The sequence below is a fragment of the Danio rerio genome, chromosome 15 (assembly GCF_049306965.1).
Source record: "Danio rerio strain Tuebingen ecotype United States chromosome 15, GRCz12tu, whole genome shotgun sequence".
Taxonomy (NCBI): domain Eukaryota; kingdom Metazoa; phylum Chordata; class Actinopteri; order Cypriniformes; family Danionidae; genus Danio; species Danio rerio.
This window is the reverse complement of record NC_133190.1, coordinates 18,739,265-18,758,272: the sequence shown is the minus strand read 5'-3', so window position 1 is coordinate 18,758,272 and position 19,008 is coordinate 18,739,265. Positions and strand designations below refer to the sequence as shown.

The 19,008-nt window shown below is 35.6% G+C and overlaps 1 protein-coding gene across 1 annotated transcript in view; it reads left to right on the top strand.

Annotated features, from left to right (window-relative positions):
- The first annotated feature begins 2,971 nt into the window (after positions 1 to 2,971).
- nxn (nucleoredoxin) overlaps positions 2,972 to 19,008 on the top strand; it is a 129,983-nt gene continuing 113,946 nt past the window's right edge. The window contains 1 exon segment of the mRNA NM_001020595.1: positions 2,972 to 3,451. Within this exon segment, the coding sequence (NP_001018431.1) occupies positions 3,143 to 3,451 (309 nt within the window). The 5' untranslated portion in view covers positions 2,972 to 3,142.

Below are 19,008 nucleotides of genomic sequence, written 5' to 3'. Positions count from 1 at the left end.
GAAATGTGTAGGCTCTACAACTTGACAAATACCAAACCAATCTGTCCTATAATGAGTTACAAGTCAAAACATATTGGGGTCCAAATTTTAAAAAACATGTTTAGTTTGTTTGCCATCCCATATCGCATTTCTTCCATGGGCAACACATAACTCAATCTCCTCCAGGTTTCTAAGACAGTCACGTGATCTGACTTACAATTTTGTAAAATTATTTTATTTGCTAATATCGTACACAAAGATACTGCCTGTATTATCTCCTATTTCTGAGGTGTCTCCAAAAAGGCCCAATTTTGGCTTTGGCAATCCTGTATACTTTAGATATAAAATTAAAAATGTTCTGCCAAAATTAACTACATTTTATAGCATGACCAGAATGAGTGCGTCCATGTACCTTCAATGTTTTTACAGTTACTGCACAACAAGGATACATTTAGGAATCTTATGTAATTTTACTTTTTAATAATGAAGTCTGTGGATAACTTTAAATTGAATCAGTCTGTGTCTCGTGTTAATAGAACAATAATGAATTTTGGAAAGATAATCTTCCGACCCATCTGATATCTCTGTATTAAGCTCCTTCTGCCACTCTTTCCTCATTTTGTCAGTGTTTGAATTAACCTTATCTAATAATAAGTAATATTTTTAAAAAACTTTTTCTAGGTTGTGTTTTGTTATATTTTCAAGTGTCTGGTGTATGGTTATATTTTCAAAACCAGTGAAGATTTCCTAAAATCTCTTATAGGTAAATATCTAAAAACTCTAAAGATCATATTTTGAACCCTCTGCACGGTGTCACCATATGGCAACATGATCCTTATGTTTATTTCCCTGCCAATGTTTCTTTAAGACCAACATATATATTTTTATTTATTTATTTTTTATTTTTTTGGAAAGAGAAGACCTTAGTGTAGCCATTGATGTGCTTTGGTTAAGTCACATGACATTCAGTCTTTTTCTGTGGCGTGATTTCTGACAGACTGGCGTTAAGTGTGAGTAATTGCTAAATTATGTCAGACCCACAAAAATATCTAAGACTATGTTTAATGACATATTGCCAGCTCTGTTTTTTTTTTAAAATCAAATTAGTTTTTTATAAATCGATCAAATGTAAGTGTTGCCAAATGGTGCATGTGCAATAGTGGAACATGCAATATTGCAACGGTTTAGCTAGTTCAGCTATGAACTTTTAAGTAGTGACAATAGCAACATGAAAGCTAGTAATATAATGTTGATAAGTCATGTGTTAATGCCATTTGCATTATGGATAAAATCTAGTTTTAATGTCAATACTATTTTTGAATACATATGAATACAGGGAACAGTGTATTAGGGAGCACATGTTTTATAATTAGTGAAAGAAGAAAATGACACAACTGGCTCTTCCTGCAGATAAAAGTGAGGATGAGATGGATTTTAGTGACCATGAGAATGCTGCAGACTGGACATTTGATAGAGGAAGTTCAGGTACTGTAAGTTTGCTCAAATCAGATAAGACAGGTGTACTATAATATATAGCATAATATATAAACATTGTTAGCTAGGAGGGGGTGAGGCAGTGGCGCAGTAGGTAGTGCTGTCGCCTCAAAGCAAGAAGGTTGCTGGGTCGATGGTTCGAACCTCGACTCTGTGTGGAGTTTGCATGTTCTTCGCCTTCGCGTGGGTTTCCTCCGGGTGCTCCAGTTTCCCCCACAGTCTAAAGACATGCGGTACAGGAGAATTGTGTAGGCTAAATTGTCCGTAGTGTATGTGTGTGTGTGTGTGTGTGTGGATGTTTCCCAGAGATGGGTTGCGGCTGGAAGGGCATCCGCTGTGTAAACACTTGCTGCATAAGTTGGCGGTTCATTCTGCTGTGGCGACCCCGGATTAATAATGGGACTAAGCCGACAAGAAAATGAATGAATGTTAGCTAGTAGCTACACTATTCTTATGCATCTGAATATACTAGACTTGTTGTTTATTTGTTATAATATTTACTGTATGTTGATTACATGATAAGACAATATTAGGTTTGTTTTTAATAATATTCACCAAAAAATAATAGAATAAATGAAAGCTGTTGGAATATGAGTTGTTTGGAAAGTGTGTATAAGGGGTCATTTTACACTCCCAGAAATAAAGGTACACAAGCTCTCACTGGGGTGGTGCCTTTTCAAAAGTAGCACACTTGTATTTGAAGGGTCCATATTGGTATCTCAAAAGTATTTATTAGTACCTACAAATTTTAAGAGTAACACTTTTGTACTTTTTTAGAAACTAATATGTACCCCTGAGGTATTATTATGGACCTTATAGGTACAAGTTTGTAGGCTACCTTTTATAAGGTACCCCTCCAGTGACAGCTCATGTACCTCTATTTTTAAGAGTATATAAGAGACTCATATGTTAATAAATTTGACTCATTTAGTCAGTTAACCCTTTACCACACACATTATGATAAATATATTAAAAATATTTGACTGTTTTTCTTTTCTTAAAATGGCTTAAAATTTAAAAACTTAAATTTTTTTGGGAAAAAAAATCTTTTTTTAAGGTACTTTATGAAATGTTGCCATATGGCAGCAATGTCCAACAGTTGATCTAACTTAGAAAATTCAAATTTAAATCTTTCCTTTAATTAATAATTTTGTTGTTTGAAATTATTTAATTGCAGTATTATAAGCTTTAACATATAAGGCACTATAACCACTTAACGCAGACTTAAATTATCATTTTAACTATTAAAATGTATTTAAATAAGGATATTGTTTTTAACTTGTATTCTATTTTATTTTCTATCAGTTTACTCAAAGGAAGTTTTCGAGTCAAAGTTTTTTTTTAATGACATCACTATATTTAAAAATCGACAACTTAATTGAACACCCTCTACAGTACGTGCAATGGCAGCATGTGTCCACTAGATGTAGCGAGAGCCTCGCAGCGGGAGTCTGCAGTCGCTGTCGCCGAGGGCCGGTCTCTATGAGCGGAGCAGCGCATTCCTGAACACCGCTCAGTGGAGACGTTCGACGGCCGTTGCCTCTGCGCTCGAACCCGCGCCGCTTACAAACCGGACACACGGGCCTCGGGATATCCACCTGGCTTCAGTTCTTACCCGCCGAATAAGCGAACAAAAGCACAAGGAGTCGGTTTCGAGGGCTCAGTAGCGATGTCGGAGTTTCTGGTGAATCTGCTCGGAGAGCGGCTCGTCAACGGGGAGAAAGCCGAGGTGGATGTGCAGGCGCTGGGCAGCAGGCTGTCTCTGCTCGGGCTTTACTTCGGCTGCAGTTTAAACGGCCCCTGCAAGCAGTTCAACGCCAGTCTGACCGAGTTTTACAGCAAGTTTAAGAAATCCTCCGAGCACAAGGACAAATTGGAAATCGTCTTCATCTCTTCGGATCAGGACCAGAAACAGTGGCAGGACTTCTTGCAGGAGATGCAATGGCCGGCGTTGCCTTTTAAAGACAGACACAAAAAGGTAAGATGATGGATGACATACGTATTGATGTTTATTAAGTCATGCATTGATCAATGTCATGAACAGACTGGAAGTGTGGGTTTGTGTGAGTGTGTGGGCAGGTGTAAAGGATGAAAAAAAGTCGGATCTGAAAGGTTGACATCTTTTGACCTCTTATAATAACTAATTGGTTCATGGTAAATGATCAGTTTTGTTATTATATTCTTCCAAATATTCATCTTGTTCCCAGAGCATGAATTAAAAAAAAGCTTTATTGGTTACACTGAACATAAAAACTGAGATTTTTCTTATTTTTTCAAGGCAGCATTATCATTATGTATTTTTTATTCTTCAATTGAATCAAATCTTAATTTTTTCAGTTTTTGTTGCAAAAGACTTTTGGCAGACAAAAAAAGGTGGAATGTTTTCCTGATAAAACACACAAAGAAAAGCAGCCACACTTGAATTTTATGACTACTCTCACTGAGCGCTATATGAATAACCTATAATCCCAGAAAATAATAAATCATTTGTTGCAGGCAGGTGTCTTTTTATTTTAGCTGGAGGCTTTATTCTGTTGGGTGTGCTGCAAACACATCCTTTACAAACCACAGCACACACATAACCCTGCCTAAACCATTACACAATCACCATCCCATATATGAGCTGCCAACCTAAACATTTCTTTTTTGGTTTACACTTGCTTACATAGTTAAAAAATCCCGGCTGCTTATGTTCCCCTTAACTTTCAGACACATCCAGTATAAGGGGAAAAAGGCTGTTCAGGAAAACACCTTAATTACGGATGAGATTATTATAAGCTGTTACAAAATAATCAGAGAAATAATTAGATGCCAAATCCATCTTTACAAGGTGAATTAAAGATATTCCTTTTGACATTTAGAGTTGATATTTGCTCTTAAGTGCACAGGTTAATTTTCGAATGATTAAATAACTATAAAACATGATTTATTTAATCGTTTTATAGTCCCTTTTCAAATAAAGGTGTAGCAGTTTTTTTCTAAAACTAACCAAACCTGTTTCATTATTAAAAGCACATTGGGTGTTCAGATTAAAGGCCTGTTTTTATGTCATTTACTAAAACAAATCTGCATCTCGGAACACTTTTAATTGAGTTATCCACACATAAATATCTTCAAATAATGCTTCAGGTTGCATAAGTGATGAGAAATGACCTTTATTAAATCTGGATTACTGCCAGAGATGTTAATTCATTTATTACGATTGACAGAATTGCATTGAAAGTACTGTATGTGTTAGTGTGTGTGTGTGTTACTGTGTGTGTGTTCTTCTTTTTCTCCTGTACATTTACCGCCCTCTCATTAGTTTGATATTGCAGTGCTGTAGTGTTTATTTTTTATGGATAATACCATTTGGATCATGCTCAGATTTGCCCCTGTGTGCTGGGATCCATTTTGGTCCACTGCACCAGCTCCACCTCCCGCAGCATGTCTTGGCAGGTCTCGCTGACGAGCAAATGATGTAGGTTTAATGGCTCATACTGGTTTTACAGTGGCATCGGTGGCAGGCATATAAATGTTTAGGATCAAATTTGCCACCGTGTAAAAATGCTGATTGTGTCACATGCAGTGTTTTCATGATGCAGGATGGGAAATGCTTTGTGTGTGCATGTGCGGTGAGAATATAAACAATGAAGTATTGTGTTGTTTAGGGAAGAGCGAGGGTAATTAAGCTTAGATTTGTGTTTGCTGTGTTGTGCAAGAGTTGCTTTTTGTAAAAGATATTCAGTGCGGAATGAAGCTGAAAGAATACTGCTTGGATGGTACTTTTATTTCTTTAGGCCATAACTACATTTGAATGGTTTCCTTTTTTATTTTATTATTTATATTTTTCCATTTATGTAATTTTTTATTGTATAATGATATGTAACAGTTTTGTGCAAAATATATTGCTTCAAATTCCAGAGGAAAACCTTTTTTTTTTGGTTTGTTTTAGTAAATGTTTTTATTTTATTTTATTTTTTTTATAGATTTTAGGATTATGTATTGCCTTATTTCCAAATGTTTAGTTCTAATTGTTTGCAGATATTTCCATATATAGTATTAACATCATTATGATCTCCTGCCAGTAGCCAGAATTATTGTATTTTTTAATTATCCAAATTCTCATGTGCGAAAATAAACATTCATTCATTCATTTTATTCAGCTTAGTCCCTTATTTATCAGGGGTCACCACAGTGGAATAAACTGCCAACTATTCCGCAATATGTTTTACGCAGCAGATGCCCTTCCAGCTGCAACCCAGTACAGGAAAAAAAAACACAAACATGTGAAGTCAGAATTATTAGCCACCCTGTTTATTTATTTCCCCAATTTCTATTTAACCGAGAGAAGATTTTTTCAACACATTTCTAAACATAATAGTTTTAATAACTCATTTCTAATCACTTATTTATTTTATCTTTGCCATGATGACAGTTGATAATATTTTACTAGACATTTTTCAAAATGTGTAGTCATTCTGTTTTGCTCCAAAAATAAAACCACAAAGATGCCTGACACCATAAGGAATTTTTGTTGTGCATCATATTGCCACAGAAATTGTGTCGATAAGCGATAATATTGTTATTATCTTTATGCCACCGATTATATCATGATTGTATAAGAGCATAATACTGCAAATAGCCATAAACATTTTAAAACACGTTTCATTCTTAAGGTTATTTAGATTCTATAATTTGACGTTAAAAAGGTAAATTTCCTCTTATAAATATTATTAAAAATCCTTTTAGGTAAATATTCAAATATAAACATTGATACCAGTGAGGTAGAATGTAAATTTCATTGTAAAATGGCTTTAACGTTATTTGTGAATTTGTATACATTGCAATGGCCAAAAATATTAAGATCATCTCCAAGTATTTCACAATAAGTTGTTATATTGATTATTGTGACAGGCCTATACACAAATAAACAGGGCACGTTATGTCAAACTTTTTTTTTTCACCTGAATATTTTACTTTTTAAAATATTTATAAATATATGTATTTTTCAAGCTAAACTGATTTTTTATTTAAATAATAAAAAAAAAAATGTGTGCACACCATGATGTTGGTCGAAAGACATGGTTACAAACTTGACAATAGCAAAGATAAACTGTATATTAAGAGACAAGATCTCTGAAGGAGTTTGGGCACCTTTCAAATTGAACTTCCATTGAATTTATATTATGTTAAGCTGACTTAAAACAGCTCGCATAACTTATAAAATTAAGTTAGAACATGATTAACTTGGTTACAATGAACTAATAATGTATGCTATCATGATTAGTTGATCATATAGTTTGTTACAGTGCAGTTTAAATGCATTAAAGCTATTAAGAAATGTTTTATATTAAATCACATACATTTAAACATATGCTGTGTACATAAAAATAAGAGTATAGTTTGCTCCTTGTATAGGCTTAAACACTAAATCACATTTCCCCCTTCTTATTTCCTCTTATTAGCAACACGTTTAACATTGAATGCCAAGATTAGTTTGCCTTTAGCAAGACAGACTAAACCGGAACACGTAACATAATATGCAGCCATAAATAATCCTAAACCATTGTAGGCCGCTGTTAGGGGGAATCACGCATCTCGATTTTCACTTGAGTCTTATTTAGTTTGATGCACCGGCTCGGTCTGCTCCAGATAAGAGTGTTTGTTTTGATGTAATAAAATCCTGTGTCCTGCGGAGCGTCTGAGCTGTGAAGACTCTTGACTGACCAACGTCTCGTTCCTAATATTTGCAGCACCCAGCAGCATCAGGATGAATCCTCTTTCCTCTGTTCATGGGAGAGTGAATATAGTGGCTCTTTTGTGTTTGTGTTCATTTGAAGGCTTTAATTGCTGTGTGATGCTGGCCTGCTGCACAGCTGAGTCGAGGTTGTGGGACCGCGGGGTATTAAGTGGCTCATTTCCCCCCCTCTCTCCCTGGGCAAAATAGAGGCTGTGTTTGATTGCAGGACTCATCTCTGACCAGACCTCGTCTGTGGAATTCTAGTTTACTACACTGAAAACTGCAGAGTATACAACTACTGCATAAAACCAAAATAGACATTACTTCAGCCAGTCTTAATTATTTGTGTTCATTTAAAGGGATAGTTCACTCAAAAATGAAAAAATAATTTACTCCCCTTTACTTGATCCAAGCCTGTTTGATTTTTTTTTCTAATGTTGAACACAACAGAAGATATTTTGAAGAAGCTAGAAACTGGACATTTTCTGCTATTTCTGCAGAGAATTTTGTGAACAATCTGTAATTTCCAGTGTTTTTTTTTTTTCAATTATTTAAAATTGGCAGGAATTACCTTGCATAGTCAGTGGTTACAGGTTTTAATTTTTTTCTTCAAAATATCACAAAGATTTAAAATTACTCTAGAGAAAGTAAATCGTAAATAAATTTCCTTTTTTTTTTTTTGGTGTAATTCAAACCCTGTTTTTCTTAAAGTAATAGCCAGACAGATTCTGCTGACATTTTCTACTATTTGTGCTGAGAATCTTGTAAAAATTTAGTTGATTTATGTGGAATGATTTTAGGAGTATCATGCTGTATCGAAAAACTTATTTATGAAATAAAAATATAAATTTTTTTACTTTTATTTAATGTGCACAATGCAAATCCAATTACATCTACTTATTTAGTTAACAAAGCGAGTCTTTCATATAATACGTCTACTAAAAGACAGAACATATTACTTTACAACCTGTATTGTAAATAAATCATATGAACATCTTAATATTACTATTATTATGTCACAATAATATTAGTAAAATCAATTTAAAAACTGAATAAATATAAATTTACACAAGTAAATACATAGACTTAATGATAGGCTAATCTGCGTAAATCTGCACAAGCAGATTTTTTTGTGGGCCTATACCTCACATTTTGCTTTAGTTTTATTAAAAATCAAATAAATAAATAATCAAATAAATAAACATAACAAATATTTATTTACACACTGTAAAATCCAATAAGTTAAAGTAACTCAAACCATTTGAGGAAACCGACTGCAACAAACCATTTAAGGTTAAAAAACTAATCCTACTGTGAACTTACTCCATTTGACTAAACGAAGCACTTTGAGCACAGTAAAACCCAATAAGTGAAAACAACTCAAACTAACTGAGTACTGTAAAATCAAATAAGTTAAGGCAACTCAAACCATTTGAGGAAACCGATTGCTACAAACCATTAAAGTAAAAAAAAAAAAACCTAATCTATATGAGTACTGTGAACATACTCCATTTAAGTTGAATTGATCAGGTATAATAACTTAATACTTTCAACGCTGAGTTCAAAACTTTTCAAATGAGTAGAATTAACTTGCAGTAAATTTTGGGTTAGCTACACTCATTTCGTTAAAATAATGATAAAGTTGACTGTTGGGTTTTACAGTGCAATAAATAGTTTAATATACCTTTATAAACAGAAAAGACACTATGAAACTACTGGGTTATTGTAACACCTTAGATCAAATATGGAAAACCCAATCAAATCATAAACATTCACTGTAAAACCTATAACCTTTAATTTTTAGGTTTGATCAAACGTTTTTAGTCACCTTAATTTACATCAGTCTGACTTAATATGAAGCTAAACTGTGTATTACAAGATAAAAAAAAACATTTGTTGTCATGTCTTAAATTTTTTATTATTAGTTATTTATTTATTACAGTTTTGGGATAATTTATTTTAATTAATTTAAATGTATTTTAATAAAAAAAAAAAGGAACCCAACCTTAGGTTTGTCCAAATTTAACTCAACATTGATTTGTGATTTTGTGGAAGAGTGCCCTCGCATAAAATATAATTAGCCAATCACAAGCATTGATAAATACAGTAGAGCAAAGATACAAGTGAAACAAACAGTGCTTTATAGTTTTCTGAGGGTACATTGATTAAAGCAAGAATTTTCCTGCTTAGAGATTTTGTCAAATTTTGTACCACCTTGTCTTCTTGACTAAATCAGGCAGTTGACGGTTACCGATAGACTCCAAATTATTTTAATTTTGACCTTTTTAAATACAATGATGTTTTAAATTATATATATATTTTTAATAGCAAAATCTTTCACCTGCCTTCAGGTTGCAGACGTTACCAAGTCTGAAATCCACAGCATATTAAAAAGGGGTCGCAACATGGTGAGGGATTTGCTTTTAGAGTGGAGGGCTTATCTCTCCATGACTGGGTAAGCAAATCTCTGGCTGATGGAAAGCAGGACAGACGGAGTGAACTGAACGAGGAGTAAATAGACCAGGTGAAGAGGGCATAGGCCAGCACACAATATGATGTTTCAGCATCGAAATCGCAATGCGTGCATTCAGATATCGCAGGATCTGCAATGTGGAGCCGGGATTATTGACCAGCAGGAGGCCTGTGTGTGTGTGTGTTTTATCCATTTATTTGTTTTTTGTTTTTTAAAGAACGTGCCTGGTTAACCCTTGTGCACTGCTCGAATGTACTAGCCTTTTGTTTTGTTCGGGATTAAAACCTCCACTGGATTAAACTGCTTTAAAAATGCTTCGGATAAACATTTGTTTATTTTAATTTTTTTTGCATAAATCTGTTAATCAACCTCAGTCCTGATCAAAACAACTAAATTGTTTAGAAAATTACAGGGTTTTAACTGTTTAATTGCCAAGTTCATAAACAATGTCACTGATTCGGTGCAAAAAGCACGTATTTTAAAGTATTTTTTTTTCCTAATTAACAGTTGGTGGCTGTTTTTGCCCCATTGACTTCCATCAAAACCACATTTGATGGTGCAGAAATACACAGTCTTTGCTTTTGTTTACTCCATGTAGTTCTGTAGTATATATAACAATTACATTTATATTGAAAATATATTATTTTGTGTGTGTTTTCACCAAATGTCACCAAATCAGTGACATCATTTGTGAATTTGGAACTTAAATAGTTTAAATCCTGTAATTTTCTAAGAAATTTTGTAATTTTGATCAGGACTGAGGTTAATTTATGAAACAACAACAACAAAAAAGTAAAATAATCTGATGCACTTTTACAACAGTTTAATTTAGTGGATGTTGTCATCCCTATTATTAAAAAGCGTAGTCAATTTGCCCAGTGTATTGTTGATTTCTTTTCATTTAAAGCATTTTCTCAAAATAAGATTTGTCACCAAAAATCATTCTGCTAGCTGAAACACAGAAAAAGTTATGGTCAAATTAAGACACAAGATCCCCCCATAGTGGATGAAAACATCTCAACAGTACATAATAGTTAAAGTGTCAGAGAGATGAAAAAATGTTTTTTTTTTTACAGGTGGTTTGTCAAGCCCACTCACCAGTGTGAGGCAAACTCATTGGTCTATTTACTGTCTCCAGCATTTGAGCCAAATAATTTTTTGTGTTTTTCCAGTAATGTTTTTTTTCTTCTGAGGATTTGAGAAGTTGTGTTTGGTGGTGGCTGTCTGCAGGGTATCAAGGGAAGACTGTGTTGGCACTGCCTTACATGGACACTAGCGTCAGGCGCATTGGAGAAAGCTGCTCGTAAATCAATTACAGCTTTAGCCCAGTTACTGCCAAAGCCTGGATCTGCCAGTGTCGTAAAATAATCGTCGAGCCGGCTTGGTGGTCTCGCATGCGCAAAGAGGAGCAGGAGGCCTTCTGGATCTCTGCAGGTTCAGAAACAGCTGCTCGGAGCTTCAGAGATTGCTAAGGGCTGCTGTCATCGGGGTGTCAGTGATCTGATGAAAAACCCGGCGCTCCCCGTTCATCACATATCCTAGAGCTGTGCCCCTCTGCTCGGCTTTGATTTCAGGGCTGGCGGAGAGAAAAAGACAGCCTTATCTGCAGGTGATAATACCAGCTTCGTTATCAGTGAGCGGTACATTCGGCTCAGTGCGACAAACACAGATTTTCTCTATGCTGAGTGACGCTGTGTGCTGATAATGCTGCTCGCTGAGACAAAGCTGAGCTCAGGTTAAAGACGCACCTAATTCATTTTTGATTAGAAAGGTTGTGTTGGAAAATGATTTACAGAGCTTTTTATTTTACTAAGTGGTCAGTTTTTGAAGATTGTTTGTTGTCAATGTGTGATCAGCTTGTACCAAATTGTCTTCAACTTATCAATGAACGCCAGTGGATTTTTTAAGTTTAATGAAGTATTTATTTAATTTTAAATTTTTATTCAAGCTTCTGGACAGTGACCAGTTTACAGTTCCATTGCAAGCGGATGATGCTAAATCATGGGTCTCAAACTCAATTCCTGGAGGGCCGCAGCTCTGCACAGTTTTGCTCCGTCCCTAATTAAACACAGCTGATCTAAATAATCAAATTGTTCAAAAGAGTCTTGAACACCTTGATTAGTTGGATCAGCTGTGTTTTATTAGGGATGGAGCAAAAATGAGCCCTCCAGTAATTGAGTTTGAGACCTATGCACTAAATACTAGAGCTTGGCAATTCAATGGGGATTTTCATGTGCATTTTGTCAGTAAATCCAATGTAATCTTGTGGCTATTCGTAACTTTTTTTATTTAGTAGCTAATTTGTGTTAATTGGTACAATCTCATTCATACATTTTAATATAGTTTATTCATAGGTAGGGTTAGGGGTGGAGTTTGGGGGCATGCCTACTTTTAAAAATCGCACAATTTCATACGAATTATATCATATTATTTGTTCAAATTAGCTACTTTTCTGACAATATGTATAATAGTTACATTTCCTTGTGAGATTGGGTTGGTAAAGTCAGTTCTAGTACCTCCAACACATACTTTCAGATGGATCATCATTTACTACAAAGTCGTAATAACTGACTGAATAGCTATGTAAAATTACAAATCAAACTCAGACATAAAAAAAAAGAAAATAATGAAATTGAGATAATCGTTCTGTGATGATGACTGCTGTCTTCAACACTTCCTAGTGAACTACAATTGCATGTAGTAAAGTCTGCAAGTGAAAATAGCATATTTAATAGCGTTTTTACTCCAAACTCACTTCGCATCTTCAGTTGAGTGTTAGAATTAATTTTTCTGTGAGATGATTTAATAGTTGTGCGATTTTTAGTGACACTGATTCAAAGTAAGCATTTAAATTCTGCTTATAATGCAACACTATCTGCTTGTTATGTGTGACGTAATGCGAGTCGGCTTCTGGGTCCAATCGCTTTATCAAACTGTATGGGGAGACTCAACAAATGGTAATAATAACATTTACGTAAAAAGACTAAAAAGTGGTCATAAACGAATATTTTTTTGGGCTTGGACCCGGAAACAGTTCTTTATGTTATGACTTACCAAGCGGATGGGAATTTGCCTGGATTTCTTCATATTTGTAGCATTGGCACAAGAGTGCCCTCTGGTGTTTGGAGGAGATTTACTGCTGAACACACAATCCTGCTTCTCTCACCAGATATGCATGACAATTGCACTGTAAAACCCAACAGTCAACTTTATCAAATGAAATGAGTATAGTTAACTCGAAATTGACTGAAAGTTCATTCTCATTTGAAAAGAGTTTTGAACTCAGTGTTGAAGGTAATGAGTTATTTAAATACCTGATTACTTCAACTTAAAGGGCCATGAAACCCCCTCGTTTCAGCAGGGTGTTTTCACACCTCTACTTTGGAAAAAGTCAGAAAAGTGGGCGTGTCCAGCTCTGTTTAGGGGGGAGTGTCGGAGGAAGAAAAGTGGGATGGTGTGGGAGTGTCTATTTGGGCACGCGCAAGTTTCAGAGTCAAAATACACACAAACACACAGGAGAAAGTGATGGTGTTTAACCTACATGGACATGTGTAGTCGAATTATTGGCCAAATTATTAAATGGTGGACTTTAACTGCAGTTTGGCTCTTTCATTCAGGGAATTCATTCATGCCCCTCACGACAAACGAGATATGTGATTCGAGGAACTGCTCTAAGCGTGTATTTTTCATGCAATGTTTGATACCGCACAGCGAATGAGAGAAAAAAACCCTCCGCATTTCCCGGAAACTTAGATGCACACGGCAGGTAGCGTCAGAAAGTCGTGTGTGTTATTCCGGTCACTAAATGTGGTAAAAACCCTACACGAGGTTAAAGTTTGGTTGTGGTGCTAACATGTTTACACACATGTTTACACTGTAATCCACACGTGAGTCTGAGCTCTCACAGAGAGAAAATGAAAAGGAAATTTAACTACAGCAAACTATAAAAGCAACACTTCATGCTTGTTTTGCCAATACAACGTGGTGTGTCTGTCGTCTAGGCACTGTGACACTAATGAATATTAATGAAGTTGCAAAATAGAGCGCGCTGATTGGTTTGAACCAAGCCTTACTCATGCATTAATGCATCACACTGTAAGACGTAATAAGACACACTCTGGCACAGACGTCCAGTCTGCACGCTGGAATACAACGCTATTATATCATGGCCGTGACGCAGCTTCGAAAATTCGTTTCAAACCGGAAGTACGAATTTGCTTGAAATAACGCAAAAACAACCAATTTACACTTTTTAGTGAAATATAGGTGTCCTAATAGTGTTTTTAGCAGTGTGGGACACATATATGACTGTCAACAGCTCAAAAAATGTGTTTTGGTGTTTCGTGACCCTTTAAATGGAGTAAGTTCACAGTACTCGTATAGATTTGTTTTTTTTTTACTCAAATTGTTTGTAGCAAACGGTTTCCTCAAACAGGTTTGAGTTGCCCTAACTCAAAACCCTAAAGTGGTTTGAGTTCTCTTCATTTATTGGGTTTTACTGTGCTCAAATTGCTTCATTTACTCAAATGGATTAAGTTCACAGTACACATTAGGATTAGTTTTTGAACTTAAATGGTTTCGATTTCCTCAAACAGTTCGAGTTACCTTAACTTTTTGGGATTTACAGTGTATGATCAATTGTGTTGATGACTTCATTTCAGTTAATCACACAGCCCTACTAAATACATGTCTAAATATTTTGAGGTTGTCCACTTTTAACCACTTCCATTTGAAAGCGCATTCAGTTAGATTGCTTTCATAGTGTCAACGCTTAGTGATGTTAACGTTTCACAACGAAGACCACCTTATGGGACGTGTTGTGAAGAGTCTTCATACTTCATTATTGTGGCTAAACAAACCAGATTGGGACTCCAATTGTAATTATTATCCACATGCTTTTCACTTGCTAATTTATCCTGCTGAAAACATCCTCAATGTTCAGTCATTGGAACCACTGTTTTAAGTAATATTTAAATGAATAAAATGATAAAAATCCAACAATTTAAGACAAACAAGCACATCAGTAACATAATAGTAACATAACAGTAAAAGAAACAAATACATTTACGAATGGAAATGTTCAAGAGAAGGATAACTAAAAGGACATGAAAGGCTAAACAATTTTTCTTAACGTTTTAACTGGAATGTTTGTGTTTCACATCATATAAGACAAGAAAAATATCAGGCAATTTTAATAGTAGAACATTGGTCATTTTTTCATCTTTTTAAACACCAAGTTAATATCACAGAAATTGTAATAAATACACAAATAAACATCCTATTTATTTATTTTTGCACAGTTTAAATTGGGCCTCGACATTGACAAGATGCTATTTACAGTTTAGGTTGGGAGGTTCAAGCACGAGGTTGTTTGTATTTGGGAGTCTCTGTGGTTTGAATACTCCTGTCTTCAGCTACAGTGGCCTGTTACATGCAGTGAAGCATTTTTAGGCTGTTGCACATCACACACCGTATTCCCGCGACAAGATTATGTAAGGAAAGCACTCGCCAGATTGAACTCTTTGCTACAGTCTAGATTTACGCCTTCTTTCAGTCTCCATTGTGTTTTTCTCACTGGAAGCACTGTAATGTTGCGAATGGTGACAATGGGAGTGTGGACGTGGTGAATTCAAGTGAAGGACTGGTTTCTTGGGGTTTTTGGTTACCTAGATGAAAACAGGCAGGGAAAGGACAGCCAGGGGTAAAAGCCTAATCTCAGGCAACGTGAAACCGTTCTGCTCCCAGCATTCTGTACAGGGAATTAAAACAATAGCTGTCAGGCTGTGACCCGGGACAAGTTTGTCGTCCAAGTACAAGTTGGAGGTGATAGTCTAGCTGGACTAAAAGAGGCCTTTCTGTCCACCTATAACCACGCCTATAAACTGGCAGGGTTCGAGAATTTGCCAGGATATAAAGACGGCTCTCATTGAAATGTGCAGGTGGGCATGGAGATTTTATCTTCAACACAATATCAGATGGAAGTCTGTAATGACTCACTGAGCCAGGTTTGTTACTTGGTTAGTTTAAACTCATTCTAACGTTTGGATTATTATTCACTTTCTTGTCGACTTAGTTCCTTTATTATTATTAGTCCCACAGCGGAATGAACCGCCAACTTATCTAGCACGTTTTTTACGCAGATGATGCCCTTTCAGCCGCAACCCATCTCTTGGAAACATCCACACACACACACACACACACACACACACACACACACACACACACAAACACTAAGGACAATTTTAGCCTGCCCAATTCACCTGTACCACATGTCTTTGGACTGTGGGGGAAACCGGAGCACCCGGAGGAAACCCACGCAAACGCAGGGAGAACATGCAAACTCCACACAGAAACGCCAACTGAGCCTAGGTTCGAACCTGTGACCCAGCGACCTTCTTGCTGTGAGGCGACAGCACTACCTACTGCGCTGCTCCTGGCAATCATTACTGGTATAAATTAAAGTACTAACCATATGATTTTGTTAGCTAACGATGCTAAGTTTGTGGTCAACAGTTAATTTGTGCATGTAATCTATAAGCACTACCTGTTTTTTTCAGTTAAATTATCAGATTACCACTGTCTGTCCTTCAGCTGTCCGTTTTGAAAACAAACATAAATGTTGAGGAGGAGGTGTCTGTTAGGTTGTAATAACTCTTCTAAAACCCATTTCCTGATATTTCAGAATGAAATGCCTACTTTACTACATCCAATCAGCTCACAGCAGAAAAAACAACCCACGCCCAATGTTTTCTCATTTCGTATTTTGTTTCTCTAGGACAGGAGTCTCAAACTGCCGGCCCGCAGGCCATTTGCGCCCCCTACCCTACTCCCTCCGGCCTGCTACTGACATGAAAAATATAAGGAGATTTGGCCCCCTAAAACATATAAATATGAATCACGATCATTGTTGTGCAGTCACATATAGCCACTTGTGGTTTTAACCCCTACTTACTGGACATTTAAAGTACTGTAATATATATATGGGTTAACTTCGGTTTATCTCAGTGTGTGCACGAAAGTAACGCACATGCAGATCATTTCTGGGGCTGATTTAAACATTGAAATATATGTCCGTTAGCGCTCTAGTTTTACTAAAGCTCTATTTTTGTAAATATTAAGGGTTGTTTGATTATAATTAGTTTTATGCCACCCGTACTGTGTTGTACAAACACATCTCCATGGCTTACATGTTAAGGCTGATTTATACTTCTGCATCAAGCGCATGCACCTCTCAAAAAATGTAACTACACGTCGCAACGTCGCGTAGCACAAGCTCGGAGGTGAGAGCTGTGCGGGCCCAATGCAGTGAGTGTTTACAAATGTGGTGTCCTTAGAGGAGCTCCAGATGGAGACTGATATTTTGTGTTTACCTTATGATTGAAGTTGTTGCACGTCCATCATTTTCAGCCTCAAAATGAGCGAGTTTGGGCCACTTGTATATTAAGCGTTCAGAAAAAACAAAACCCCAGTGAAGAAACTCGACACAGAGGCACATAAACACCTACTGCCAACTAGCGTTTCAGAAGTGTTACACGCAGTGCACAGAAGTAAAAATGCATGGCTACGTGTGTGGGTCACGCCGATCACTCAATGCAGAAGTATAAACCAGACTTAATGCTTGTGCTGTAAATATGATCATTTTTGCTAATATTTGATTCCAATGGTCTCATTTATTAGATTTTCCTCACATGCATATTAAGATTCGTATAAAATGTAAATTAATAAAATTTGACTGCTGACTGTTTTGAACATGTTAAAGTAAAAGTGAATATATATATACACTCTTCCGTCTCTTTTTTGTACTTTTACATAAAAGAATAAGATTGAGAAGAACAATTACCAGTACAATCACTAAAGTTACCCTATCTGCTTTTCTTAAGCTATCTGTTAAACTTTTGGTTAAGCAAAGATTGGGACACAATAATAACAATATTTTTACGCCTATTATTAAATTGTATTATTTTTAAAGTAATTGAAACTACCCCGTCAATATGTACAATAAGAAACAAAAAGAAGGAGCTTTGACTGCATATACTATGGGGAAGAATGTCTGACTGCAATTACATCATGTTTCCACTTTTTTGTTGTTCTTTAATGTAAAAGCAGCCCTCCTATGAATTGTTAGTCATTCATATGGCCCCTCGCCAATTTGAGTTTGAGACCCCTGCTCTTGGAATTGCATCACAATATGAAAAAAAAAAGGTTGCAGCTTCCGGTTCATGTAGATTTATGTGGATGTAAACTCAAAAAAAGAAAGCATTTAACCACTTGTGGTTTTGACCCCCCCTCCCCCCCCACACACACCACCACTGCATGTAGCACATCTTTGTTTATCTTGAAATCAAATATTAAAAGCCATGTCTCAAAAAGATGACAAAAACATTCAATGGAAGATCATTGCTGTATGCATTTATATGCAAGTTGCAGCATATATATTTCTTCAAAACAGATTATAAATAAATCCCTTTTTATTCCTTTTCATCTTAATTTATTTATTGATCTAAATGTCAATAGATTGTTGTCTCTTTAATCGTATTATTCTGTCTGTTAAAAAAGTTTGTTGATGGAAACCTTATAAAAGATCAGCAGAATCAACACTGAGAATATATGACATTTTTTTTTGCTTAATCACTTTTCATAATTCTTTGATTCATAAAACTTTATTTTAAAAGATATTTATTTTATATTAGACTTTACATAACCTTATTGAAATGTTGTGGCAGTAATAGGCCCATAAGAAAGATATCTCTTCACAAAGAGAACTTTATACATTAATAATGCGCATTGCGTGCTGAGAATGCAGGCTCTTATTTAATGTTGTTTCATAGAATGTTTCAGGTCTCGAGGAAATGTTTCGAGCACCTTGTGAGGAAAATCTGAGAAAAAATACATGCATTATTTATTTATTGACTATACTGAGCTTCAGTACAGTAGAGCCATGGATTTATGCAGTTCTCATATTCCCCAAAATACCTTAGGGAAGTATAATTTGATAGATACTGCATGGTTTTTGGCTTTTCCCTGGCTCATCTTTCTTTTGTCATATAATAATTCCGGAGTGACTGGAAACTTTTGTCAATGATTGATTCCTATTACAGTCCATGTTCTTTCTTTTTGACCGATGCTTCTTTTGATTTTCTATTTGCTCTTTAGCTGCTCTTTCAGAATGGATGCACATATCACTTTTTTAACTGGAAGATTCAGTGCTATAGTGGAGAAAATTATACAACAACCAAAAGTTATTTAAATTTCCAGCTCACTGCTTAGTCCTCTTTTGATTTAGTCTAACAGGAGTAAGATCATGTTTTTTTTTGTGTTATAAGCATATTTTACTCTTTGA